The sequence below is a fragment of the Galeopterus variegatus genome, unplaced genomic scaffold, assembly GCF_000696425.1.
Source record: "Galeopterus variegatus unplaced genomic scaffold, G_variegatus-3.0.2 Scaffold1235, whole genome shotgun sequence".
Lineage (NCBI taxonomy): Eukaryota > Metazoa > Chordata > Mammalia > Dermoptera > Cynocephalidae > Galeopterus > Galeopterus variegatus.
In genome coordinates this window covers 196,849-224,421 of record NW_007727346.1, presented here as the reverse complement: position 1 = coordinate 224,421, position 27,573 = coordinate 196,849, and the positions used below count along the sequence as shown (strand labels likewise).

Below are 27,573 nucleotides of genomic sequence, written 5' to 3'. Positions count from 1 at the left end.
TTGAGTCGTACTGTGGTATGATGTTCATAGTTAATGTTATAATTAACTTTGGTCCACAGTGAAAGTGTTTTTACATGAATACATGAAGAAATTTGAGTTAGTAATCAACATATTCAAATGAATTTTGTTTTGCCTGAATGTAACAAAAAAGAAGACAAAACAAAGGTTTTGAAAAAGAAGCTGAATTTCTTAAAATTAAAAAAGAACTTTTAAAGTACATGAATATGTAGTTTGGGTAATACAGTCTAATGTAAATTTTATTTTATTTTATTTTATTTTATTTTATTTTATTTTATTTTATTTTATTTTATTTTATTTTTGTCTTTTTGTCTTTTTTCCGTGTCCGGCAACGGATCGCAACCCTCAGTGTTGCCCCCGTACCGGACCGGGGACCGGCAACGGGATTGCAAACCTCGGTGTTGCTCCCGTGCCTCGCTCAGCCAGTGAGCGGGGACCGGTCTATATGTGGGATCCGAACCCTCGGGCGGGAGCGCCGCCGCGCTTCCCAAGCAGCGCACTATCCAGTGCGCCACCGGGCTGGCCCTGTAAATTTTATTTTTTGTCCTGTTTTCCCCTTGTGGAATATTTACCCAAGAAGGATCCCATTTAAGATAGCTTGTCTTTTAAATGGGATCCTTCTTGGGTAAATTTTTCCTAGAGTATAACTTTATTTTATGGTCTAAACCACAGCATGTTTATATACATATACTCAGAAGGGTCTTCAGAAAAATGATAAAGGTAATGAAAAATAATGAATTTTGCGTTAACATGGCAAAAAAAGAAAGAGGTTCCAAGTAACATTTGGAACAGGTTAAAATGAAAAGTACATATTTAAATATTAGGTAAAACTTTCCAAATTGAAATGTTTGCTTTTTAAACTTTTTCTTTCATTGTATAATCTTGATATACGATTGTGGGGATCTTTGCTGTTCTTAACACTCTGTAAATATTTTCTTCTAGCATTATATTGTTTGTTGTGATATTTGTGTTGACACTATCTTTAGTACTTTGTCTAAAGTTCTCTTATGTGTATGCAGAAAGAAATGAAGAATTCTGTTTTTGCTAATTATGCCAAAGAATCAAAAACCAAGGATATCAGGACAGATGTAGATACTGTTGAAATAAAAAATGCCTTAAAGAAGCACATATATAGAGCTCAGGTAAAACTTGGCACACTAAAAATTTTGTACAATTTCCTATCCTTCTCCGGTATAACCAAAATATAATTTTATATTCATATATATGTATGTATCTGTGATTCATTAGTATATTTAATATGTCTTAAAATAAGTTATGATAAACAGTAATGTATTTGGACATTTGAATTCTGTGCTATTTATACCTCAATAATGTCACAGATAAATTATGTGTTCACAGACTGCTATAACTACTGGATGCTTGCTAGCCTGATATTGGAGGGTAAGAGCTGGAAGATCTCCTTTACATTGTCCTGGTTCAACCTCAGTCTTAGGCAGGCATTGTGTCCCTAGGTTTGGGGGATGGGGCTTTCTCAGTGATCTGGCTCCTCCTCCAGAGGTAGGGACTCTAACGATCTGGGCCCAGGATCTTTCCTTCCCTTCTTTAGGGGTAAAGTGTATTGAGGTTTTTTTTGTTTGTTTTTCTGTCCCCTTACCTCTCAGATTAAGGGTTTTCACCTGTTCCCTGGGGATAACAGGATTTGCTGTCTTTCCCACAGACCATTCTCACCTCTCATTCCCTCACCTCTTCCTAGTCTGCCCTTGAAGGAGGTTTTCTTTATCATGAGCACCCAGTGAGGTCCCTGGAGAAGATTCTGCCAGTTGATGCAAACTCCACTTGTGTCTTTGATTCTCAGGTGTTCTTTATGCTCATGCTATTCCACATCTGGCCTTCAGCAAGCGGTTAAAGATTTTAGCTGAAATTTTCTTGTCCTCTTTAATGGAGGCATCCTCTTCCTCCCATATTGTGCCTCAGATAAATCAGTGCTCATGTCTCATTTTCTTGGAGGCTTCTGTCTTTATATTTCAGTCTAGTTGGTTGCACTGCAACCTCTGCTCTCTGTTGGGTTTAAGAAAAATAATGGTTTGGTAGATTATCCAGTTTTTTTCTTGTTGTTAAGGTAGGAGCATCTCTCTTCCAGCTTTCTATATCCAAAGTGGAAGCCAAAGATTTATCATTGTTTTAATTTGTATTTCTTCTATTAGTAGCAAGTTTGAGCTACGTACACTTGCCATTTGTATATTTCTTCCTCTGCCAATTGCATATTTATGTTCTTTTATTATTTTTTAATTGGGCTTCTTGTTTTATATCTTTGTTTCTAGAGCTCTTTATATAATCAGGATATTATCTCTTTATTATATTTGTTGCAGGTATTTTTCCAGGATAATCTTTTAAAAAATATACAGTTATAGGTATTTTAAAACAGTAGGAGACTTTACATGTGTCTCTGTAGAAAACATGAGTGACATTTTTTTCTCCTATAGACCCTTATACAAAATATTCCCCCCATTTATATAAGTGGTTTTGGAAAAGTTTGTATTATCTTTTAATTCTATTTTTCCCCGAACTTTTGAAGTGCTCTTGTATTTCTGGTATTAAACTACTAAGGAAAATGGACCTCTTCAGATCTTCAAAGTGAATACCTTTTAAGTTATTTTAATTTAAAATAATTTAATTTAAAATAAAGTCACTTCAAATTGTCTTTACCAGGCCAGCCCGTGGCTCACTCGGTAGAGTGCGGTGCTGATAACACCAAGGCCACGGGTTCGGATCCTATATAGGGATGGCCGGTTTGCTCACTGGCTGAGCCTGGTGCTGACAACACCAAGCCAAGGATTGAGATCCCCTTACCAGTCATCTTTTTAAAAAAACAAAACAAAACAAAAAAAAACAAATTGTCTTTACCTTTTAAGTTATTTTAAATTAGAAGGAGAAAATAAATGTTCATATTCATGAGAGTTCCATTTCCCTAAAATGATGGAAATTACTAGTTTCAACAAACATGAATATCAGATTAATTACAGCTATTAATGTGTTCCTGAATCTGTTTTGTATGCTTGCCCAAGATTTTATTCTTTGTAAGCTTAAACATATTTTCTAACCTAAAAATGTTAAATTTTAATAATATGGTTGCTGTTTTGTAGGCTTTCAGGTACAACTGCATTGGAATAGATAAACAACCAATATACAATGTAGAGGTAAGGAACTTGGAACAGGGTGGTGATGGGGGCAAAAAAGAAGCTCTATGTTTTGTTATTTATAGCTATTTTTATTTAAAAGAATATGTTGTCTACACAACAAAGCTTCTTATCAAATTTGGAATGTAGTTTCTCTAATCAGAAATGAAAAAGAAAAATGTTCTTCAAAGCCCCCCAAAATTTGTTTTCATACCATATTAAAATCTGATCACAAGTATTTAAAGCTTATGTTGTGCTCATGACAGGTGAAATATGTATTCTTGAAATCACATTTCATAACTTTCTTAATTACTTCTTTTAGATTAAATGTTTGATATAATATTTACAAAAGTGTATTATCTCTTGTATATCATTATTTCTTTAAAATTGATTGTTTTCATGAAGTCTTTCAGAGTATTTTTAGTATCTCGAACTAAGTCAAAGTAGTTATGTTTATTGTTAAAAATATTTTGATCAAAAGTAATATATTTTGTGAAACTCTTAAAGTTATATTAATGCATATCCTCAGAATGATTTTATGATTCTCTAACAGTTGTCACTTTTTCAAATACGAGTATTGATTGTGCTTGATGATATCTTGATGTAGTAAGAGATGTAATTTGCTTTCAACTTTAAAAGAAAATCAAATAATAGTTTTGCACCTAAACTTGTAGCTCTGACTGAGGTCTCCTCTTTATCAACCAAACTTTGCAAATTCCTTTTAAAGGTTTTCTTTTAGGTGTAGTATATCCCTTTAGTATTTAAGATAACAGAAAATAATAAATGTAACCATTAATAATGTATATTTTTGCAGTGCCTTACACTTGTAAAACACATTTATACATAGCATCCTTTTGGTCCACATAACAACCCTGTCAAATAGCAAGATCAAGAATTATCTTCATTTTACAGATGAGAAAATTAAAGCTCCTTACTAATTCAGAATTTGATCCCAGAATTTCATCTTTCTCTTCTTTGAGTCATGGAATCTTTCCTTCCTTAGGTTAAAAATGATGAATTTCCCAGAGGTGTGTTAAATTTAATTGAAAGTCTCATAGAAGGACAATTTTTTAAAGAAGCAATTGAGGAACTTTCCTCTTTGCAAGCATATTATATCCCTCCTGTATGCCTTCTTCGTGCTCTTTTAGAGAACGTTCTACAGGTAAGAGTAGTCTTAAAGGGTTTATAATTTTTTTTCAAAGAATGTCAAGATATGAACATCTCACTTTTTGTATAACAGATTATTTTGTCTTTTCACAATGGTTTTTTTTTTTTTTAACTATGAAAATGCAGTGCTCATTTGTTACTTCTTTTCTGTTTGTGAACTGTTTACTAGGTACTACTCTGAGTGCTTTAGCATATTATTTTCTCAGAATTTCCAAGATAATTTTCTTTGGAAAAAAATTTATTTAATTTTTCCCATGTTAGTAAAGTATCTAACATAAAAATCAGATTATAATAATCTAGAGTGCCATTGGTAATGGCTCCTTTAGTACATTGATAATTATCATTTTTATTCATAGTATACATAGAGAATGAACATACTCCTTAAACTGCAAAAAGCAGTAGGAGCAGCTATTCAAAGGTAGCTTTCTAATCATGTTCTTTATCAAGTGCCAATTTGAGAACATAACTGGCATAAGGTATATTAGACTAATATAGATGATAGGTAAGAATGTTGCATGAATGGTGTCTTAACCTTTAGATCCTTTTGGGTGACATACAGCAATTGTTAATTTCACTATAATCATGAAAAGGAAAATGAGCATTTTATATAAGCTAGTCCTAATAACTAGGATTGCCTAATGTGTAGATACATATTTATAGTGTGCCTCTCTCTCAGTTGCAGTGTTTAATTAGCTAAATATATTTCCATTGATCTCCTTTGTCCAAACACATATTTGACAAGAAAGTTAGGCCAGGGTTATTGTTCTAGTTTTAGATTGAATCAGCTGTTGAGACTGCACTTTTAGCTATAGTGTTTTATTTGTTTGTTTATTTTTAAATAATAGGATAACATAGATACATTTTCTGGTCGATACTTTCATATATTGTCAGTTCTCCTTCACTTGCATCCTCCTTGGAAGTCCCCAGCCATGTCAAGATATTACTTAGAGTTGTTTCAGTGTCCATCTTGTATGAAAGGAGCATGGTCTCTAGTAGAAGTGCTTATAAGGTAAGGAATTTCACATGTCAGGATGCTAAATTTCATGTAGTAGTTGTTATGCTATATATATTTTTAGATAATGATCAAAGAAGTGTATTTGTGTTTCTAGAAAAAAGAGTGTGTGTGCATTTGTTTTATTGTGTTTATTGCAAAACTCATAAAATGGGCAAGTCTATATTGGTCATGTTTGCCAATCTGTTTATTAAAAAATAAAAGTTCAGTGACTACATGAAGTGGACTCACTAGAAAGCCAAGTTATTATATTTTATTTTTTTAGCAAAATTACGTTTGCATGTCATTTTTACAATGAAGAAAAATAAACTATTGAATATGCATATCATCAAATTTTGGTCATCAAAAGTATAAATATTTATAACTATGCAGTATTTATTTTAGGGTTTTTGGAGTTATTTGCAGCTAGAAATTTAAATTTTGAAACAGAACTTAATGTTGCTAAATATGGCATCTTTTTCATGCCTCCGCTCATGCTATCATCTGCCTAAACCTTCCTTTGTCTTCTAAATGTTACTGTCTCCAGAAATTCTTCCTCCTCCTATGTAGCAGAACTAATCATTTCCCCCTTTCTGTGCTGATAGCTCTCCGTATCTAATAGCCCTCTTTTGTCTGGGAAGATCTCTTTTTATCCAAGTGTTTAGTTTTAGGAGGTCCCTAGTAGTGAGAGAAGGGATATTTGACTAGCCAGGCAAAAGTTAGACCTTTGATTAATTCTTTGAGATCATAAAGATTCATCTACCATCTTGGTTGTGATATATTTGAAGCAAACTAATCAGCTAGCTAGCGTGCATTTATTCATTCCTTCTACACATGTTTATTGAGTAGCCAGGCACTGTTCTACATTTCAGAAATAAAAAGATAAATAAAATAACAGTTCCAGCACTTTGAATGTGACTAAGATGTATACACAATACCAGCACAACATTGCTAGCCCAGCATAGGTATAGGATGTGAGGAAATATGGTTTATGTGGCTGGCATCTTTTCTAATTTCTAAATCTGTTTCTTCTTTCACTGCCATTGCCTTTATTTAAAAGCCCCCGTTGCTTCTTATGTAAACTATTGCAATAGCTGCTTTATTGATCTTGATCTACATTTTTCCTTTAATTTATCTTCCAACATGCCTCAGAATGCTCTTTCCAAGGTGATTTGTCATTTCCCAGGTTAAAGTCCTTCATTGACTCACACATTTCCTATAGAAGACAGTTCAAATTCCTTAGCAAAACACGTAAGACCCTTCATGATTTTGCCTCTGTATATATCTCCATTCTCATCTTCATTGCTTTCCCAAATGTGACCAATGACTATTTTCCATTTCCTACCCTTTTACTCTTATATTTTCTCTGCCTGTGTGTGCGTAAACATAATCTCCATTCCTGCCACCTCATAAATATCTGACCAATTACTAATTACTCTGATGCCACATCCAAACTCTTGCTCTTTCCTTTGAAGTAAGTTTGTCACTCCCATCAGCCTGTGACTTTCTTAAGAGTAAGTGCCCAGTCTTAAACATTTCCATCTTCAGCATCTAATGTAATACCTGGAACATAATAAGTACTTAATAAGTGTTTGGATGAATTAATTGATGCTATAGGAGATGGAATTTGGTCACCTTAAAAGTAGACATTTTAAGAAACTGAAATACCCAGGTTTTGCTTCAAAATAATTGAGTTTGTTGAGGGTAGGATGTCTAGGGAAGTGGTAGGAGTATAAATGAACTGAGTGACAATAGTCTCTACTTTTGTATCTTTGAAATACTTTATAATACATGTTTTAAAAAGGAAGGAAAAGAAGAAAAACTAGGTTATCTATCTCTGGCAGTTTTCAGACAGACTAAATAACTATATGGGGATGGAGGATCTTATAGAACAGATTTGAGTATTAAATAAATTATTAAATTTAATAGCTATTAAGGACTCTCCTAACCTAAGAATGTGGTATTCAAAAAGAAGACAGGGAAAGTAGAGACAGAGGTAGAAAGTTATAAGTACATTGTCAATATAGTTGATTAGAAAGCTAGGAGATTATAAATCTTATGCTGTCTTTAAAAAATAAACTGTAGGAGCTGGTGAGTTAGCTCAATTGGTTAAGAGTGTGGTGCTGATAACATCAAGGTCTGATGTTTGTACTGGCCAGAAATAAATAAACAAACAAACAAATACAGAACTGTACTGTCCAACCCAGTACCCACATGTCGCTATTTATATTCAAATTTAATTAAGATTAAGTAATTAAAAATTTATGTCCTTAGGTATACAAACCACATTTCAAGTGTCTAGTAGAATATATCCATCATCACAGAACATTCTGTCGAACAGGGCTATAATAGTAGATGGGAAGAAAATACTGAATTTTAAAAACTCTTAAAAGTAACCCTAATCACCTTTATTTATTTACTAAATAATTTAAAAGAAAATACTCTTGAATAAGAAAGAAAATGATGTGGCAAGTATTGTAAATTGAGAGCATAGCTGGTCATTTGGATCAAAAGTACTTAATGAAATTCATAATTCTTTGTTCTTACCAGTGAAATGAAGAGTACAAAGGGAGAGTACCTGATAGTTGTTAAATATTACAATCATTGAAAAATAGATAAATTAGATCTGTATTATCAAGAATTAAATGTTCATGAAATTTGACATGGTTTAATTTTTAAAGGAAGGAAATATATTACTGAAAAAATTTTGTTGAGTTTGCTCTATATTTTGTTGAGGAAAATTTCATTAAAATTCCAACAGTATCCTAAAAAAAAAAAAAAAAAAAAAATTCCTTGTGTGTTATAGATTGTTGGGTTCATGTTTTTCAGGTCTTGCCTTTTCAATGAAAGTTTTTGTCATCAAATTTCAGAAAATATTATTGGCTCTAAGGTGCTCCACCTCACACTGCTCAAATTTTTCTTTAACTTAGTTGAAAGTGAAGTACAACATCTGAGTCAAAAGTAAGTTCTAATTACAAAAGACACATATTTCTACATTTCTGTTGTTTTATGCATCATTTTTATAATCATTCACATATACATTACTAAAAAGTCACCTTGTTTTCTATTTTCAGGTTTATTTTTAAAACATATTTCCAGACGCACTTCTTCAGTGGCAGTTAATGCTTATAGGCCCTTTTTCTGTTTCCTCAGTTCACATTTTTATTTTTCACTGTTCATTTGGATAGGGTAACAGTGTTTTCATTTTTCAAGATTTATATATTTTTTTAATTCTTCAGTAATTGAATACTTAAATAAAAAGCAACACTAGTTTAAACATTAAATCTATAATATCCATAATAAGTTTTGTTCATGCTTTAAAACTTGTAAATAGATTACTGTGTATACATTGTTGGCGATTTTTTTTAACTAAGGCCATTTTTTATATTTTTTTCTTTATTATTGTTATATGTTAAAATATTTATATGACCTTTCTATGTTCAAAAATAGCTAGCATTTTTGTTTTGTTTTTTGACAAAGGATATGTCTAATAACTGTGTCATGATCAAATTGGCATAAAGATTTAATTTCTGTTCATATTTTCATTAGGTTGTATGACTGGTCAGATTCTGAGAGTCTGAAAATAACAGGAAAGACAGTTCTTCTTGAAATTTTCTGGTCAGGAAATGAGACCTCTGGGCTTTTGACTAAACCAGTAAATAAGCTTTTGGAATGGACTATATATTCTCACAAGGAAAAATGCAAGTCTAATGATGTAAGTAGAATTAATTTAGAAATGAATAATGGTCTATGGAAAAAAGTACTTTGAATTATGTACCTTTTTCTCTTTATTCTTTGAATGACTTGAAAACAATTAAAATATACCGAAATATATCATTGTTTTCTATTTAGTTTATCTCATTTTGGGGTAATAAAGTTCTGCTTTAATAAACTGCTAATAAAAAGTTCTGGTTGTTTTTAAAGCTGCTTTTCTGGTGTTGAGTTATTTCCTGAAATATTTCTTTATAAGTAGATTTTGCCTGTCATTAGAAATTTAACATTCAGAGATTTTATTATGTCTTTTATTTCTCTTGCATCTTTTTATTTTCTCTTGTAAGCTGGTTATCATTTGCTTTGTGCTGTAAATTGCATTTGAAAAATTAGTTGTAGAAACAATTTGTGGCAAAGACCAGAATATCTTCCTCCAGAGAGAATTTCTGTTTATTTTTGCAAAGTGCCTTGTTGTACCACCTGTTAAGGACTATCCTAATCCAATGTCTGTGTTGAGGGACCCTAGATAGTCCAATGAAGTAAAGGGCTATTACAAATACATGTAATTTTGCTTCTGATTTACTCTTACTCTGTGGGTAACGCCCTTCAGGGTTTCAGTCAATTGAGGATTAGGCCTTGGGCTATAGCTTTTCTTTTTCTTTTTTTTTTTTTTTAATTTTTATTGAATCAAAATTGATTATACATATTTTTGGGGTTTACCATTGAGATATGTTGGTCAAATCAATATTATTGCTAGCATATACATGGTTATAAATCATACTTATTCGTTATGCCCCTAGTCCAATCTCATATAGCTTTTCTTTTAAACCTCTTTTTCTCTAGGTTACAAAAACGGTCATTCTGTATATCAGCACCTTTCATGGAATCCGCAAAAGTCCTCAGCTAGCTTTGAGTGCCTCTTTTGGTTTACCTTGTAGATCTTAGCCTACCAGTTCCTCGTATCGTATTGCCTCTTTTTTTCAGATGTTTGCATGTTTCATCCAGCATTTTTAGTTTTCTTCTAAAAGATGGTTCATCTGAATTACCTAGTCCTCCATTACCAGAAACAAGTCCTTGCTGGTTTTTAAAAATTCTATTTAGGGGGTGTCTGAGGCATGCTTCAAAAAGAAAATTCTTTTGAGGCTGCTAATTTTTTCTTTTTAAATCAGCATTAAAAAGGGAAGATTGCTCCTATAGCTAGGCTTCTTTGTGATCAAGAAATCCTGTTATGTGACAATAGCCAGGTGAGTAGGCACTTTCTAGTACATGTATCTGATTTTAAAAGAAGTATGATTGTCAGGCACCAGATATCTTTTACCCATTGTATATATTCCTCCTTTCCTTCTTAGGACGAAAACTTTTTTTCATGCCAGTAGGGCCTTATTCCATTTTCCTTGCTTATAAATAGTTGTGATCAATTTGTAATATGCAAATTTTATCTTACATATATGCTCACTTGAATTAAAGTTTTCATATTTAAAAAGAAAAAGTATGATTGGGCAAATGTGTAGGAGCTAAAAATATTCAACCAAAATAGAACAACCTACTCCTTATGGCCAATTGAGTATAGTACTGAAAGCATCCTTATAAATTACCATGTCTTTTTATTTACTTTTTATATAGTAGGATCGTTAAGGATATAAAATATTTCTTCATAATAGAACATTTCTTTTTTTCACCCATTTGATTAAATGAAATCGCTCATTTATTACTGAAAACAATAATAAAACAAGTTTTTACAAGTTTAGTAAATCATCAAAGGACTACCACGTATAAGAAATTACTCAAGAAACACTGATGTAAATAGTAACAGATTTATACATATTTAACTTGAAAATTTTCAGATTTATAAATAAAAGCAACATATTTGTGAAGCAATCTGCAGTAAATTGTAGCATCAGTTGTAATATGAGAACTGGTTTTAAATTTTGCAAATTAATATTTTATTTAACATTTGAATTGCTCAAATTCATATAAACTACTTTTTTGTTGTATTACCTTTCTGTTAGAATTCATTCATTTACTTAATTAAATCTTTTTGGCAGTTTCCAGTTTCAAGAATTCCATGCATGTTCACAGACATCATTTTCTGTACTGCAGAGCGTTTGTTTCGTGATTTGCTGAGTTGAAGCATTCAATTTAAGTCATTAGCTAAACAGAAGTCCTCAGTTTATGCTAATATTGTTTTGTCATAATGTCAATCAGCAAGTATTGCGGAGTGACACAATGGCAGTGAATTTCATTGTTATTAATCTGAGAAAGCTTTGGGCTTTCCTTGGCAAAGAGCAGAGGTGGGCTGTGTCAAGTTATGGAGGAGGTGCAAATTTTACTAAGCTTGGTGGTTAGTCCCACTTTTCTCTGAGATATTTTTAAATGTTGTTTAAGGATAACTGTAAAATTATAGGTAGAAATGGAAGCTAGTTTGTGTTTAGGGATAAGAAAATTGAGGCTAAAGAGTTTAAGTAATTTACTGAAGGTGTCACAGCAAAGCCTTGACTAGGGTCTAGTCTCCATTACAATACACTTTCTCTTGTTTCAGATGCCATTGTTCAAAACAGGAAGAGGCACAATATGTGCATTATGTTGCTTAATTTGTCATGTATTTCAGTGGAATTTTGTAGAAATCCCCAACCTAGGAATTAGAAGACCTATGATGCTAGTTTGTTTTACCTTACAGATTAATCAATTTTTGAAAGATAGTCAAGTTTATAAGCAAGATTACCTATACTGGCAAATAATAGAGAACTGTATTGACAGAATGTCTAGTAATAGAGTTTAACATATTAAAAAAGAATACTAAGGTAGATATATATCATAAATGCAAATCATGTCTATCTTTTATTTCTTTGTTAATTTTTGGGATATTTGTGTTTTGTTCTTTTAGCATTAACAAATATTTCTGTATTTCAAGCATTTTTCCTTTAATTTTAATTTGCCATTTTCTTACTAATCTACTTCTGAAGTATATATATCCACTGTATTGGAAATAGTGCCATGTTAAAGTGGCAGTGAGTATAATCCATAGCATAGTGTCTTACCCCTGTGGATACAGTGAGTGTCATAGATGAGAATATAGTACATAATGGTCCAAGAACTGAATTTGAAAGTGTCTTTTTATATAAAAATTTACTATTATGGTTATGTATGTTTAGCTAATGACACATAAGAATAACTATGGCAGGATCTTATAATGGTAAAGAAGCTACAGTCATTCCTTGAAATCTCTGCAAGACCTCCTACCCCTCTTTAACATTAATATCAAGGTAAATTTAATATTAAGCAATATTAATATTCAATTGTGATTTTACGTATATGTATACATACATTTGTATAAGGAAAGAGGGGAAGTTCCAACTGGTTAATTTTTTGTTATTTTTAATTGATGGAGTGCTGGATTGTGTTTTTACTCTGTGGGCTAGCATCCTTACTTCCTCCCTAGAGTCTTAGGGGTCTAGAGTGAGTCTTAGGAGTCTAGAGGTCTTAAGTGATTCTGATTTATTATACCCTTGGGATGGGAATATTCTCAGAAATCAAAATTTAACAGTCTCTTGCTTCTGTCCTGAGTAGTATCACTGCTGATATTCAGATACACGTTATGTTGGAAGGGAACATTCTGTGGCATGCATATGGACATCATCAATTTCCTAGTTTAAATACAAGGGGTCTTTAAAAAGTTCATGGAAAGATTTTTTTCCATGAACTTTTTGAAATATCCTTGTATGTAAATATATATTTTCACAGTTCTGTTTTATGTTCTCTTAATAACTTGAACAGTGAGAAGTAAGGATTGACTTAACTTGCTCAGAGTGATCATCTACATGTTGGCTTTACAAAGAATGGGGTCGGTTTCCTGCAACATTCTCTGGAGACTGGTTCTGGACTCTAGCCCCCAGATCATACATACCAGGGGAGATGTTGGTGCTGCCAACATAGTCAGTCCCGCTGATAGCTTCCCATGCCATACAACTGCAAGACTTAAAGCCAGCTCTCTAATCAAGTTGGGAGAGAGAGAGGTGTTGACGCCCACTCGTGAATCCTGACCTGACAGGATTAGGCTGTCTACCTGATCGTATCAGAAGAAGAGCAGTGCTTCCCTAATCATGCAACTTAAAAATCCCCTCAGCCCCATGCTTCAGGAGATTATAATCTTGTCTCCTAGAGTGTAAAATCTAGTCCTGTCAGAATGCAGTGTGCTGTCCCAGACTGTGATAGGGTAACAGGGGACCTGCATATCTGCTACTGATCCTGACTTTGTGGGTTTTCCTTCAGTAAACACTGTTTCAGCAAGCCTTGAAGTATGTGCTGTTTGATCATTTGCCTGTGTTTGCACAAAACAAACCAGAAATAGAACTTCAGTTTTGAAATCATTTTTCTAATAGCTTCTTAAGATAAGGAATGATTTCCTAAAGAAATACTGTTTATACCTAAGAAACTTACTTGCTGAGGGCAGAGAAACAAATCCAGTAATGGGCTAGGATTTCTTTGTTACTAATCCCATATTAGGCATAGTATAATGGCAGAACATAGCAATTATAATCTATTTGAATACTGTAACATTTTTAAAGCCTTTTTACATGACTTCTACCCAGCTGTTAATTTAGTGATTTTTTTTTCACATATCCAACATTCCTATACAACAAATACCAAGAATATAAGAATTTCACTTAGTTTTAATGTGATTTTGAAAAACTCTTTATATTTAAATCAAAGGTATTTTTAAAATATTTCTTTGTATATAAACAATGAGTAAATCTATTTTTATAGTCCTATATTCCTGTTAACAGAAATTCATAGAAGCCAGATATTTCCTCATTGTTTTAATGGAATTATTGCCTGACCAAAGTACTTGACGTCATGGGATAAAATTATTTTAAAAGTTGTTCTAAGCTATTCATATATAAGTCCCTGGTAAATTTGTTTTATCATCTGTTTTGTCATGTGTGTGTGTTTTGTGTAGGAGTTTAGAGAGAGAAAGAATGGATGGAATAGGAGAGAAGGAGAGGGAATTAATTCGCTTGGGTTATTAAGAATACCTTTTAGCATTAGTATGCCATGTATTTTAAATAGCTAAGTTTTGTCTCTCAACAAGTATTCAAAATAAACACTAATAGAAATTCTGTATTTTACTATATTTAGTAATATTTTTCCCATCTTACTATTAGGTCTTCAAACATGAACTAGCCTACTTATTGACTGGAATTCTTGGAGCAGCAATAGATTATTGGATCTTCCTTGGTCTTAAGATGGGTAGAAATGTGTTGCGACACATGTCTGATGACTTAGGAAGTTATATTTCCCTTTCATGTGATGGTAAGTGTGTCTATGTTATGTTTTTCTTTACACCCACTCTGGAAATTCATTTTGAATTTCTTTTAAGCAGTCTGTAATCTTTAACATATATTCATATGAATCTTTTTATAAAATAGTAATGGGTACAACACACACATAGATATACAACACAGACAATGTAAAGAAGAAGATAAAAATTACCTACAGTGCTCCTACACATATAACTACTGTGAACTTTTTAATGTCTTTCTAGTGTTTCTAAGCATTTTTATGTAGTTGAGCTTATATCATATGCATAATTTTGTGTTCTTATTTTCCTCTAAACATTACAGGAGACTTCCCCCACATACATTAATTATTATTCAAAAATACTATTTTGATTATTTTATAAAAATTAAATATTAGATGATAGCATAGACAATGCTGCCTGGAAATAAATTATATTTATATATACTATTATTAGTATGTTTTTCTTAACCCTACAACTAAAAATTATAATTACACCATCCTATGCATTTGGTTAAAATTTAACCAAATTTAAAATTAGTTTATTACCTTTTCAGTGGAATGTATGATTTATAGAATCTCATATGTTCTATAGAACTATTTTCAGTACATTTTACACTTCTACTCATTCAGGTTGAGTAGAAAGCATTATCAGTCTTGGATCATATCTGTGCCATATGAACAATTCACAGGTCTTTTTCTTCATGAACACTTAACAGTATTTAAAAATGAAATTCATTGAATCAGAATACTTTTGTTATAAAGCCACTTGTATTAATTTGTGTTAAAACATTATCCCATGTACGTGTTGCTGCGTAATTTTTTATTATAACATGAAAAGCTGCTACTCTTTTTTTTTCCATTGAGTCTGGTGCTCTCACAAGAAATGATCATGGATGAAGCAAACAGAAGTAATTTACATGCATAATTTTCTCACTCTTTCTCCTATCCCCATATATACTTTAAAGTTTCCTCAAAAATAAATGGGAGGCTGGCTTGTTAGCTCAATTGGTTAGAGCATGGTGCTGATAATACCAAGGTCTGGGGTTCAATTTCTATATTGGCCAGCAAAAAAACAAAAATGGTGGGGGGGAGTATTATTTAAGCAATATGATGACAGAATTCATTTTCACAGTGCTCACCTTATGTTCTACTCAATTCTTTTTCGTCTCCAGACTGAGGGTGGCTTCTATAAGACCTTATGTACATTCCCAAAGTTCATAGCCAGTTTAGGAAGAGGCTGTATGCTTCCTTCCGTCTCTCTTTCCCTTCCTCCTTTTTTTCCTTTAGTTCTGTAACCCTAAATTCCTAAAACAAACATATTTTAAACCAAGTGACATTTTTATGGCTCTCAAATATAAAAGATGATTTTTATATACTTAATTGCCAGTATTTTAGATTGCCAGATAAGTATTCTGTTTTGTTCCATATATGTTTCAGTGTATCTTGGTTTTATATAAAGAAAAAGTTCTTGAATATGCTGTCAATCACTTTAAAGAGAGATTCCAAAATAGGAATCCAGGTTATAACTGGGTTCAGGATTTATTTGATGATGTCCTCTGCAAAGAGAGGTCTTTTTTTTATGTTACTGAAGTTAGAAGATATTTATCTAAAGCATTTTATCTCCTTTTCTTCTCTTTCTTTTTCATCAAGCTCAGGGGGTGATTACTTTTCCTTTTGTGGACTCAGGTGTCCTTTGTTGCATGACTTTTTAAACATTTCTTAGCTCAGATTCAATCTTCCTTCTGAACCCTTTCTTATCATTTCTTTGCTACCATTCCTACTAGATAGTGTAGTGGTTTTTTTATCCTTTTCACAAACAGAATTCTGGCATTATTTGCTAGAATGAGAACTAAATATTTGGTTAACAGAATATATTGTTTTCATTCCATAATGTAACCTCTTGTGAGTTTAGGGACCCAGGACAGGATTAGCAGGGGCTTTACAAGCTATCAATATAGTTATATGTGTTGTTTCAACTAAGTAATCATTGACTCTAAGGAAATATAAGTTATCTTATAGTTTAGTCAAATGCATGAAATAATGAGCCTTGAATTAACAAGGTTCTACTACATATTATACATCAACTTTAATGCTTTCTTGAGGCAGGGCACTGTTATCCAGTGTTATTCCCGTGTTATTTTTCACATGGCAAGTTAAACCCTGGAAGTTTGAGCCTGTGATTGACTTGAGCTAAAAACACAACCTTAATGTTGCAGTTATAATCCTGCCAACAGACTGATTACAGTTGACCCTTGAACAACACAAGGGTTAAAGGTGCTGACTCCCTGTGCAGTCAAAACTCCACTTACAACTTTTGACTCCTCCAAAACTTAACTACTTAAGTATGCCTGTGCTTTCCCCTTGGTTGCGGTAGCACCACAGGGTGTATTCATGACATATGTAACCAAAAATTTTCTAATATATTTATTGGAAAAAATCCATATGTGAGTGGACCCATGTAGTTCAAGCCCTTGTTGTTCAAGGGCTTGCTGTCCTTTGCTCCCAAGAATCTATAATCACTAATATTTAGAATTTTACATGAGATTTTAAATTATGTCACTGTTTGAAAAGCATGTTTAAGCCTTTTCTTACCCTTCTCAGAACACACACGCATGCACAAACACACACAAATACACTTGGTTTCTTAGGCTTCAAATTAGGCTATAGATAGGCAATTTTAAAAGAATTTAACATGTGTTTCTAAAAATGGTATAAATTAATATCTTCCTAATTTTTGCTGTTAGTACAGCTTGATGTTTAACCTTTGTCAAGAGACAGAAATCAGTTGAATAGTTTGTCCTTAAGAGAGCAATAGCTTTTCTATAATTAATATGCAAAATTAAAATGTTTGCCTATTAGGGAGTTTGTAGAATGCCTCACTTTTCTCACAAGTGAACCTTGTGAGAAATGTCCTTTTTGTCCATATTTTGATGAAGAAACCTGAAAAATCATTGTTTGCCTCCTATGTTTTTTCATATTTTCCCCCTATGGATACTCCCTCCTTTTTTTTTTTTTTGGATCATTTCTTTGTATTATTCTTCAACTTAGTTACTCTCTTGCTTTTCCTAAGTTATTAATAAAGATGTTATAATTTGGCTGCCATATAACTTCCATTTGAATATTCTGGTCCATCTTTCTCATTTATGGTAAACTGGGTGTTTTGGTTTTAGTTTTTCCTAGTCCGAAAGTATAAAATTCAAATTCATAGTATGGCAGTACTCCAATTCAGATCTATAGAATTAATTTTAGTTCAGTGTAATTCTTATTAGTTTTAAATTGTTTTGTCAAGAATTAAGGCAATAGATATTTCAGAAAATAAGTAAAAAAAATATTCCTTCCATCAGCTGTCATGTCTGTTACTTCTATGTAGATGCTGTTCTCTTTTGTTTCTAAACACTTTGGACAAAAAGAGTTTCCTTTTGGTATTTTAAGGAGAAACTATCTGGAATTTCTTTTTATACCTGATTGAAATTCCTGATTTATTGGCTTTAAACTAGAAAAAAGTCAATAAAATTAGCAAAATGAACACAATAAACAGCAAGAAAATAGTTAAAATTTCAAGTACTGAGTTAAAATACATTTTAAAAATTGAACAGAATGATAAACTTAATTGCAACATAAAGTATAAAACTTGACCACTCTACTCGGGTGGAGTTCCGTTAGGCTGAGGAGACTGTAGACATCCAATAAAGGTCCTGCTCAAGTGCCTGCGTAAAAGGTTGGGGCTCTGGAGTCCTTGCAGTCCTTGACCCTTGAATCGGTGATTTTCAGTGGGGGTTTGGAGGAGAACCCAAACTTTAAACTTTCTTCTGTTGTGTACCAGATAGTAAACTTTTTGGTTTTTTATGCCCTGCAGTCTTTATCCTAGCTACTCAGGTCTGCAGTTGTAGTAAAGAAGCAGCCATAGAGAATTCATAAACATTAGCATGTCTGTATTCTAGTAAAACTTTTTCCTAAACCAGGCAGTAAGCCGTAGTTTACCAATCCCTGACTTAAACTTACTTCTTCTCCTGTTTCAATGAGAAGGAAAATGTGTGATCAAAATTTACTATATAATATTTTTCATATCTTTAATAAAGCTACCTTTGCCCTTCTTAAATTTTGCCATTTTCTTTTCCTGATAAATGTTTTCTCAAACCTGTATTCACTTTTGCTCGTTTATTTCTATTCTAATCACTTTCCAAGCTTCAGACGTCTTCCATAAATATAAATTTTTATACTTTTATATTTTACTACTTGTCTCAGTCAAAATGTTCCTATATCTTTCATTTATTCAACACACTTTTATTGGCATTCTACCAGGCATTGAGCTAAGCACTTCATATACAGTAGAGGTGGGAAACAAAACATGGTCCTTGCTTTTTGGGGGCTTTTGGTAGAAGAGGCTAACTTTAGTTAAGTTAATACAGATACATCATTTAAAAGTAAGTGCTTGGAACAAGAAAAACAAGATGTTGAGATTGGTGAATTTACTTTATTTTGAGTGATCGTGGAACATAGAACCTGAAAGATAAGTAGAAGTTTGGCAAAGTCAGGGGAAGAACATGTCAGCCAAAAGACATTTACCAAAAACCCTGAGACAGGCAAGAGTTGTGTCTGTTTGAGACCTTATGGTACCTTGCCGATGGTAAGGCTCAGTGAGAAGAGTGGTCAGAATAAGGCCAAAGAAGGGGTAGAGGAGTTTGTATAGTAACTTGTAAGCCATGTTGAGGAGTTAGAAGCTATTTTAACAAGGGAGTGGCATGATCTGATTAACTTTTTAAAAAAGATTGTCCTTGCCTGTCTCTCTATTATGGGTTATTGGTATCTGCCAATTATTCTAAATGTTTATTCTGTGAAAGTTAGTGACTTCCATGCTGTAGGTTTGTTTTTTTTTTTTTTTTTTTTCCTTTTTGAGACCGGCCGCACCGCGCTCACCAGTCATCCCTATATAGGATCCTTGCCCTTAGGCTCTTATAGTACAGGGGCTATGTTTCTCTTGTTCTCTTGTTCATCTATTATTTATCATTCCCTTTAATTCTGTTACCTGGCGATATGTGGATATGTTATAGTTTGTATTTCCTTATTTCTATAAACCTACGAAATGTGCTCCTTTTTAGATGAATAACTCCATTTGGAAGTTTCAATGTGAGATCATCTCTTTTGAACTCTACAGTACAAATTATTTCTGCTTTACTTTTACATCTGCCTGGAGTTTTATGTTAAGAGATTAATTGGGTGAAGTAAACTCTGTGGATTATACATAGGCTTTTTTGTGTATATCATTAGAGATTAAATATTCAAATGATCTTTTGATTATTGTCCTTCAGTTTACTGCTTGCACATTTTCAGGTAATACTAACAAAGCCTTAGTAGTAGCAAGAGAAAGGGCTATAAATAATACTTTTCTCATTTCTGACTCTTAAAAACTGTATCTCTCTTGGGCCCATTTTAGAAGGGATTGTCTGAATTCAGCAATCATACAACTGTATAGGGCTAGGTGTATCTGGATAACATCTGACTGGAGCCATTTGTCCAGAGGTTTAAAGACTCCCATATGGCAGTCTGCTATAAGGCAAGAGCCTCAGGTCTGTTTAGTCAAGGTGGGGTTTCTCAGCCTGGGTACTGATTATGTTTTGGGCTAGATAATTATTTGTTATTGGGGCTGTCCTACACATTGTAAAATGTTTAGTAGCATAACTGGCCTTTGCCCACTAGATGCCAGTAGCATCCCCTTACCCTGTTGTGACAACCAGAAATTGCCAAATGCTCCCTGGGACCAAAATGTCTCCTTATTTCTCCTCCAAACCCCCACTGAAAATCACCGATTCAAGGGTCAAGGAATGCAAGGACTCCAGAGCCCCAGCCTTTTGCGCAGGCACTTGAGCAGGACCTTTATTGGATGTCTACTCCAACCTCTTTGTGGTTTTTGTTGGTTGTTTCATCATTTAAAATTATTCCTTGCTCTCTATGGCAGAATGGGTGCAAACTTCTAAGGAAATCTTTATATACTCTTGTTTTATGTTTTTCTCCTTCTTGCCCTTGTGCCTTTCCTCCTCTTCTGCGGTGAGAATATTCGTGGATGTTGTCAGGGGAAACAGTCTAATTTCTTTCTTCCTATCAGCTCAAGACTAAGCATTGCAAATTAAATACATGTATGATCATTTAAAAACTAAGTGCCAGTTTTTCAAAGGGCAACCCTGTTGTGGGAAGAGATCTTTAATGTTAATTGGAAAGGATTAGGGTACTTCAAAAAGTTCATAGAAAAATGAAATTAAAAGATAATTTGAAGGGCCAGCCCCGTGGCGCACTCGGGAGAGTGTGGCACTTGGGTGCACAGCGGCGCTCCCGCTGCAGGTTCGGATCCTATATAGGGATGGCCAGTGCGCTCACTGGCTGAGCGTGGTGCGGACGACACCAAGCCAAGGGTTGCGATCCCCTTACCGGTCACAAAAAAAGACCAAAAAAAAAAAAAGATAATTTGAATCTTTCCATGAACTTTTTGAGGACCCTCATATAATAATAGGTAAAATCCCATGTCCATCTATATATTCATATATTATGTAGCTATTCTGCATGTATGTAATTTCAGGACTTTTATTTGAAACATTAAAAACTAATGATTGTTTTTTAAATGTAAGAACATATACCATAAATAATTTTCTCCTGAAAGTCAAGGAATAGAAATATTATCTATTTTTGTGGTTTCAAATAATGTGGATGAATCTTACAAGTGTAGGAACCTTCATTTGACTGAATAAAATTCACTGAGGAAATAGCCCATAGGAAAAAAATTTATAGGCTGTAGCAATAACTATATTTTACTTCTCTTGTTTTCCACAGACTTTTCATCACAGGAATTAGAGATTTTCATTTGCTCCTTTTCCTCCTCCTGGCTACAAATGTTTGTTGCAGAGGCAGTCTTTAAAAAGTTGTGTTTACAGAGCTCCATTAGTGTTTCCTCTGAGCCACTCTCTCTTCAGAAAATGGTAAGAACCACTCCATTCTAGTTCTCTTAATTTCCAAGTGATTTCATAAATTAAATTTTAAAATACTCTTAATTATTTTTAATAACCGGACAGAGCACATTCATAAATCTTTCAAATCTATATAAGAGCTGGTATTTCTTTACCTCAAAAATAGAGTAATTAGTGAATAGAAATTTTAATTACTTTGGGGAATAAATAAGAGTTAATAGAAAAATAATATGAGAATTTTTGTTACCTAATCACTTGCCATAGTATCCAAGATGATTATTTTGGAAAGAACTAGATCCAAAAAACTTCTATATTGTATTTAGTGATATTTAAAAAGCAAAATTTACAAATGATGCTATCCTACATACACACATATAAAAGGTGCATTTGATCCATCCAAGGTTTTCCAGTTTTAGCTTGACTATCTTTAGATATTATTAATATCTAATATCTCTAACAGCTTCTTCAATAATTGAGAAATTTGTTTGTTTATTGGTCAGATTGGGCAAATTTCTGTTTTGCAGTAGTCCTTGCCCTTAGGAACATTTTTATTCCTTATTCTGTTTATTCCAACCTTGTTTTCTGTGAAGAAAGGCCTTATCAAAATGGAAATGACAAATACCAATTGTACATAAATCATACATATAAAAAATATGCAGATGAATTATAAGTTTTGGGCATAAGACTAGTCAAAATAACTTTCCCAAATGAGCATCAAAATGGGATTAGAAAAAATAATTATTTTCAAGAAAGTGCTTTTCTTCTTGTCCACTTGGTATTGATTTAATGACATAGAACTAGTAGCTTTCTTAATGTTTTATCATGTTCAAACAAGATAGGGTGATAACCATAGCGATGGAACCAGGAAAATAGAACCAAATTTAAGGGTGAAATGAATCAAGTAATTTCTTTTTACTGCTTTCTTTGTAGTTGAGAAGGGAATATAATATTATTTTGCAACAGGTATATTCCTACTTGCCAGCTCTGGGTAAAACTGGTGTGCGTGGGGCTGGAAAGATACAGATACCAAAGAAAATAGGACAGCGGCCTTGTTTTGAATCTCAAAGAGCCTTGTTAATGCTGAATGGTGCTAAACAGAAACAAATGGAAGTGCTGCCAGAGTTACCGTAAGTGATGCAGAGTTACCGTAAGTGATGCAGATATCCCAACTATGCTGCTTTTCAGTGCAGCTCTTTTTCTACACATTTCTTGAACTTTATGGTTATCTGTGATACTGCCTGAATTATATTGATTAGAAGAAAACTCAATTTTAGACCTATAAATACACATCATCAACAATATTTTTTCTTTCTGTAATTCAAGGTACATGCTTTCTTTCTATTAAGATTAAGTGGTTCCCAAAAGAAGTAAAACTGCCCGTCAAATTATTGTTTTACACAATTTTTGCGCTATGGTTTGAATTACTACTTTTTTCTAATACAGATAGGATTTTAGAATGCTTGGTCATGTGAGATACTCTAAATTGTTATAATAGCTTTTTCAAAGTGAGAAACCTCCTCTAAAACTATGCTGTATAAAACTCAGAAAGCCTGAAATGTTCTCTGAGAGGAAAAAGAACAGGATCAGAATATGAAAATATGAATAAGGAACAGAGGCCTGCATTCTGAACTTAACTTTCTGCTTTATTCTTTCTGCCAAATATGGTTTACTTGGTCTCTTTCTCTTTACCAGACAGTCTACAGTCATAAACTTTTTGGTGAGTAATTGGGGATGTAAGGTCAATAAAATAAAACTTAATACATTAAAACTTGTTTTTGTACAGTTGAAATAAATTTTAAAATTATGAAGCAGTAAAGATTGAACAAGTAAAAGGGTTTAAATTAAAAGGAGGCTAGATTAAAAAAAAATACTCACTGTCTAATGTATGCTGGCATGCCTTGCTGAAAAACAAGCATTCATTGTTTCTTACTTTCCTTTCAGAGAGCTGAACCTTGCTAAATGTTCCTCATCTTTAAAAAAATTGAAAAAGAAGTCAGAAGGAGAATTGTCATGTTCCAAGGAGAATTGCCCATCGTTAGTTACAAAGATGAATTTTCGCAAGACTAATCTAAAAGGTATTCCAAGTATCTAAATTAATTTATGCTAAGAACTTTCTGTAATTGTAGTCAGTACTTAGAATTTTCACACACTTGCCCTGATAAATACTTGAACTCAAATATTGCACTAGGTCTAGAAAATATCTTCCTGGATAGCATATTATTTTCTTGACCAGTCATTTATATAAAGAAAGTGACTGTTTAACACCCAGTATAGTAGAGTATTCCTCTTTCTTTTCTCCTCCTGCCTTTCCAGCACTAAACACAGTGTGTAGCACTCATTGAGCTATTCCAGACTTGCCCGCCTTACTTTTCTATTCCATCTCAACCTGTACTGCTTAGATCAGTGTCTTCTGATTTGAAAGTATAATTCAGTCTTCATCTCTTTAAGTCATAGACATTTTGTGAACAAAGAATGAGGAGTAGGCTATGTTACATAGCTGTGTTAAGCATATGGGCTCTTTTCTTCCAGGCATTGAGCCCAGACTATGAAATGTGTTTGGCTTTTGGTTCTAACTATACTGGAACCTCAGTACCTAAAGGATGGAATAACAAGAATAGTGTTGTAATAATTCACTCTGGCACCTCTTTTAGACACCTCTTAGACACCTCTTAACTCACAAATATAAGTTATCTTCTAAGAGTCTATACCTGGCCAAAGTAAATTGCTGAGTCTCTTGTTTATGAGCTATACCATGTTTTTAATACAAATATTATCACACCCATGGAAGTAGTGACAGTGGAGCTCTTATAATTTTTCAACCTAAATTCATAATTGCATATCACAAACTCAAAGCAACTGCCCACTTGGCTCAAAATATGAAAAATGTAATAGATGAAAACTCAGATATTAACTTCATGAATCAGAATTCTTTTTGTTTTATTGTTTCAGTAAGGAAAATGAATATGAATGACTTTAGGCTGAACAGCAGAAGGAACTGGGAGGGAGGAAGAAAATGGAGAAAGAGTAGGAAAAAACTTTAAAAGCTTATTTATGCATGTAAAAGAAATGTTTTGGTAGAAGTTACAGAGATAATCCATAAAACTGAACACTAAAAATGTGCTACTTAGTATTTTATACCAAGAACAAATTTGATTCAGTATTTCATTTTGTTTCCTAAGCAATCACTTATAATAAGTTTTTTTTAATTCTCCTTACATCAAATTATCACCTATATCTTATTAATCTTGGTTATAACAGAGATGGATATAGATAATTTTAGCCAGCAGGAACTAATTGCATTTCTCTTAGAACAAAACCTTGCTATAGTATTTATGTCTGTTGTTCAGCTTTAAGTGGTACTAAGGATTTCTCTCTCTCTCTCTCTCTCTCTCTCTCTCTCTCTCTCTCTCGTGTGTGTATGGTGTGTTTATATTAAGATTTCTCCATTTCTCCCTCTCTGAGCCGCTGTAGCCAAGCCAGACAGCCTATTGAGAAGCAGCAAACCATCTGTTAATGGATTTGAAGTTCTGAATTATACTTGAGTGTGTAGAGGCACTCGTGCTTAGCCAGAAACATTCATTTGAATTAAGCTATAAATGCTGTATAAAAAAGAACCATACATTTAACGTAGGTTCATGAATAAATTTAAGAGAGGGCAATTGCACTCTAAACTTTTATTGCTGCAAAACCCAGTATTTTTGATGTTCTCTGATCATTTGGGGGTTTTATAGCAGGATTGAAGCCTTAAACCTTGAACTAGGGGGAAACCATGCCTGTGTTAAATCTTTTGCTGTAGAACCTCATTGCTGAATTGCTGATAGAACAGAAGCTCTGTGGATTGGTGGTGTTCCCCCCTCCCCCTTTTTTTTAATGGAGGAGATGTTTAAACAGTCAAAAGGAAAACTCAATAAATAATTTTCTGGCTTTCAGCCAGATCTCCTAGTTCATGCCCTTTGATTATTTTCTTTAGTTGATATCTTGTCTTCTCTGGAATAATCTATTAATTTTTTATGGCAGGAGAAACAGCCCTGCATAGAGCTTGCATAAATAACCAAGTGGAGAAATTGATTCTTCTTCTCTCTCTGCCAGGAATAGACATCAATGTGAAAGGTAAGTTCCAAATGTTTGTGGTATAATTTAATGTCTTAATATTTGTGATATTAAATAGTTTTGTGTCACATTGAGGAAAATTATTTAACTAAATTTACCTAAGATATCTTTAAAATATAGCAAAACTAAGAAATTTATCATATCCTGATTTATAGCTAATGGTACTGAAACATTTTTTGGTGTCCATGTTTTGATTATATCCCAACATTAATATTTTTTAATTATTTTTATTTTATTTTTCTTAAAAGTAGAAATATGATTATGCTCTAGGCATTTTTATCAAAGTGTTCTTTTTGTATATGAAGTACGCAGAAAGTCACACTGATGAGAGAACTAGAACATCAGTACTTTACTACCAGAAGTCTTACTTCTCCTGTTTTTAAAACTTGCCTTGATTTCTAATTTAGACAATGCTGGCTGGACGCCTTTGCATGAAGCCTGTAACTATGGCAACACAGTGTGTGTCCAGGAAATTTTGCAACGTTGTCCAGAGGTAGATCTGCTCACTCAAGTGGATGGGGTGACTCCTTTGCATGATGCACTGTCAAACGGACATGTAGAAATTGGCAAGCTGCTACTACAGCATGGGGGTGAGTGCATTTATGCTAAATGGGTTTTGATAAATTATCCAGTTTTTTGATGAATCTTTCAGAGGTAGATAGCATTTTATATTTAAAATCTGTAAGGAAAGATGCCTTTATTTCATATTAATGAAAAAGTAAGGATAAAAAGTCTCCTAGAATATAAGCACTTTTTATTAGTAGGGATAAAAGCTTTTTCATAATATATACTTATTTATTTATATTTTATTTAGCTTATTTAGGTTCACGTATAAGGCTATATTTTTGAATTGGGTGTGTTAGTTTTAAATATTAAGCCTTTTGCCTCAAGTTTGTAATGTCTTTGTGAAACCAGTCATTTCTGAAAGCTTATTAATAAGTGGGTGTAAATGTTCAGTTGTGATTACTTGGGTTTTTTTCACTCTTCTTTCATTTCCTGTATATAACTGCAAACTCGATTAATCTTATTTTTATGAGTCAAATTCTTTACAGACTATAAAAAAAGATGTACTAGAATATTTTTCTTGATTCACATTTTGCAGTCAATTAAGTTAGAAGGATTTTCAGATGGTGAAAACTGTTGTGCAGGGGTTTTGTGAAGGAGGTAAATTGAGCTTAATATTCATCTGCTTTATCTGCTGATTTTTTGTCTTTGCTTTCAGCCAGCCCCCTCCTTTTCAGTGCCTTTCTTTTTATATCTGAACTAAACAATATAACTTTTACATCAAAATGTTTAAAACTGATATGTTTAAAAAAAAAAAAACTGACCAGCTTATAATACAAAGATTTGTGTAAATTTATTATTTGCTTTTATTTGTATTAATTTTAACTTGGAATTTAACATGATTTTATCCTGTAATTGATTCTGCATAAAAACAAAAAGATGATTTTCTGTAGATGCCTTTTTACTATATATACATCTAAGAAAGGGTGTATAAAGCATGGTAGCCTAAGACATTTGGTTATATTTAGTGTTCTCCTGCCCCCTAAAGGCCTTAGTGTGTTTGTTTCACTGACACCATCTCATAATCAATATATTTTTCAGTTTTTCTACCTTCTTTTTTAGTATTACATTTTACTAAACCATAATGTTTTGTCTTCTAAGTGTATTACTTTTCTACTTAACCATGTATCTGATATTCAAGTCAATATTTGATCTTGTTTCAAATGGTCTAAGTCATGTAAGATCCATTAAGGTATTAAGTTCAGCTCTTCAGTAAAGTATGGCATTATACTACCCAATGTGAATTTTCAAGGGCCTTTAATGGAGAATAGTAAATGGATGAATTCCTTGTCCTAGCAGAGGAAATCTATTTGTACTTGTATTTATCAAGGCCCGTTGGCAATCATACAGACTTATTTTTGCTTTAGTCGTATTCTGGGTTTGGACCTGTCAAATGGTTTGATGTTATCATTGTAGTAACTGCATTATCTACTTATTGTGGGTCACTCACTCTTGAGAGCAATAATTTTAAGAATTTATTTATATCTCTAAAACCTTTTTTTACTTTTGGTATCCTGTGTCTATAATTTTGTCTTATTTTTTTAAAGCAGGAACAACTTGGAGCAGTTTTTTTTTTTTTTTTTTTTTTTTTTTTGTTGAGATAGTGCAGAAGGAAGCTAAT

The 27,573-nt window shown here is 32.9% G+C and overlaps 1 protein-coding gene across 2 annotated transcripts in view; it reads left to right on the top strand.

Moving 5' to 3' along the window:
- Positions 1-27,573, top strand: part of ANKRD32 (ankyrin repeat domain 32) — a 72,094-nt gene that overhangs the window by 42,339 nt on the left and 2,182 nt on the right. For both annotated transcript variants that reach the window (XM_008575758.1, XM_008575759.1), the window contains 12 exons: positions 1,038-1,160; positions 3,123-3,176; positions 4,159-4,317; positions 5,168-5,331; positions 8,143-8,274; positions 8,863-9,028; positions 14,187-14,334; positions 21,145-21,290; positions 22,242-22,405; positions 23,220-23,353; positions 25,296-25,388; positions 25,796-25,978. In XM_008575758.1, the coding sequence (XP_008573980.1) occupies positions 1,038-1,160; positions 3,123-3,176; positions 4,159-4,317; positions 5,168-5,331; positions 8,143-8,274; positions 8,863-9,028; positions 14,187-14,334; positions 21,145-21,290; positions 22,242-22,405; positions 23,220-23,353; positions 25,296-25,388; positions 25,796-25,978 (1,666 nt within the window). The remainder of the gene's footprint in view (positions 1-1,037; positions 1,161-3,122; positions 3,177-4,158; positions 4,318-5,167; positions 5,332-8,142; positions 8,275-8,862; positions 9,029-14,186; positions 14,335-21,144; positions 21,291-22,241; positions 22,406-23,219; positions 23,354-25,295; positions 25,389-25,795; positions 25,979-27,573) is intronic.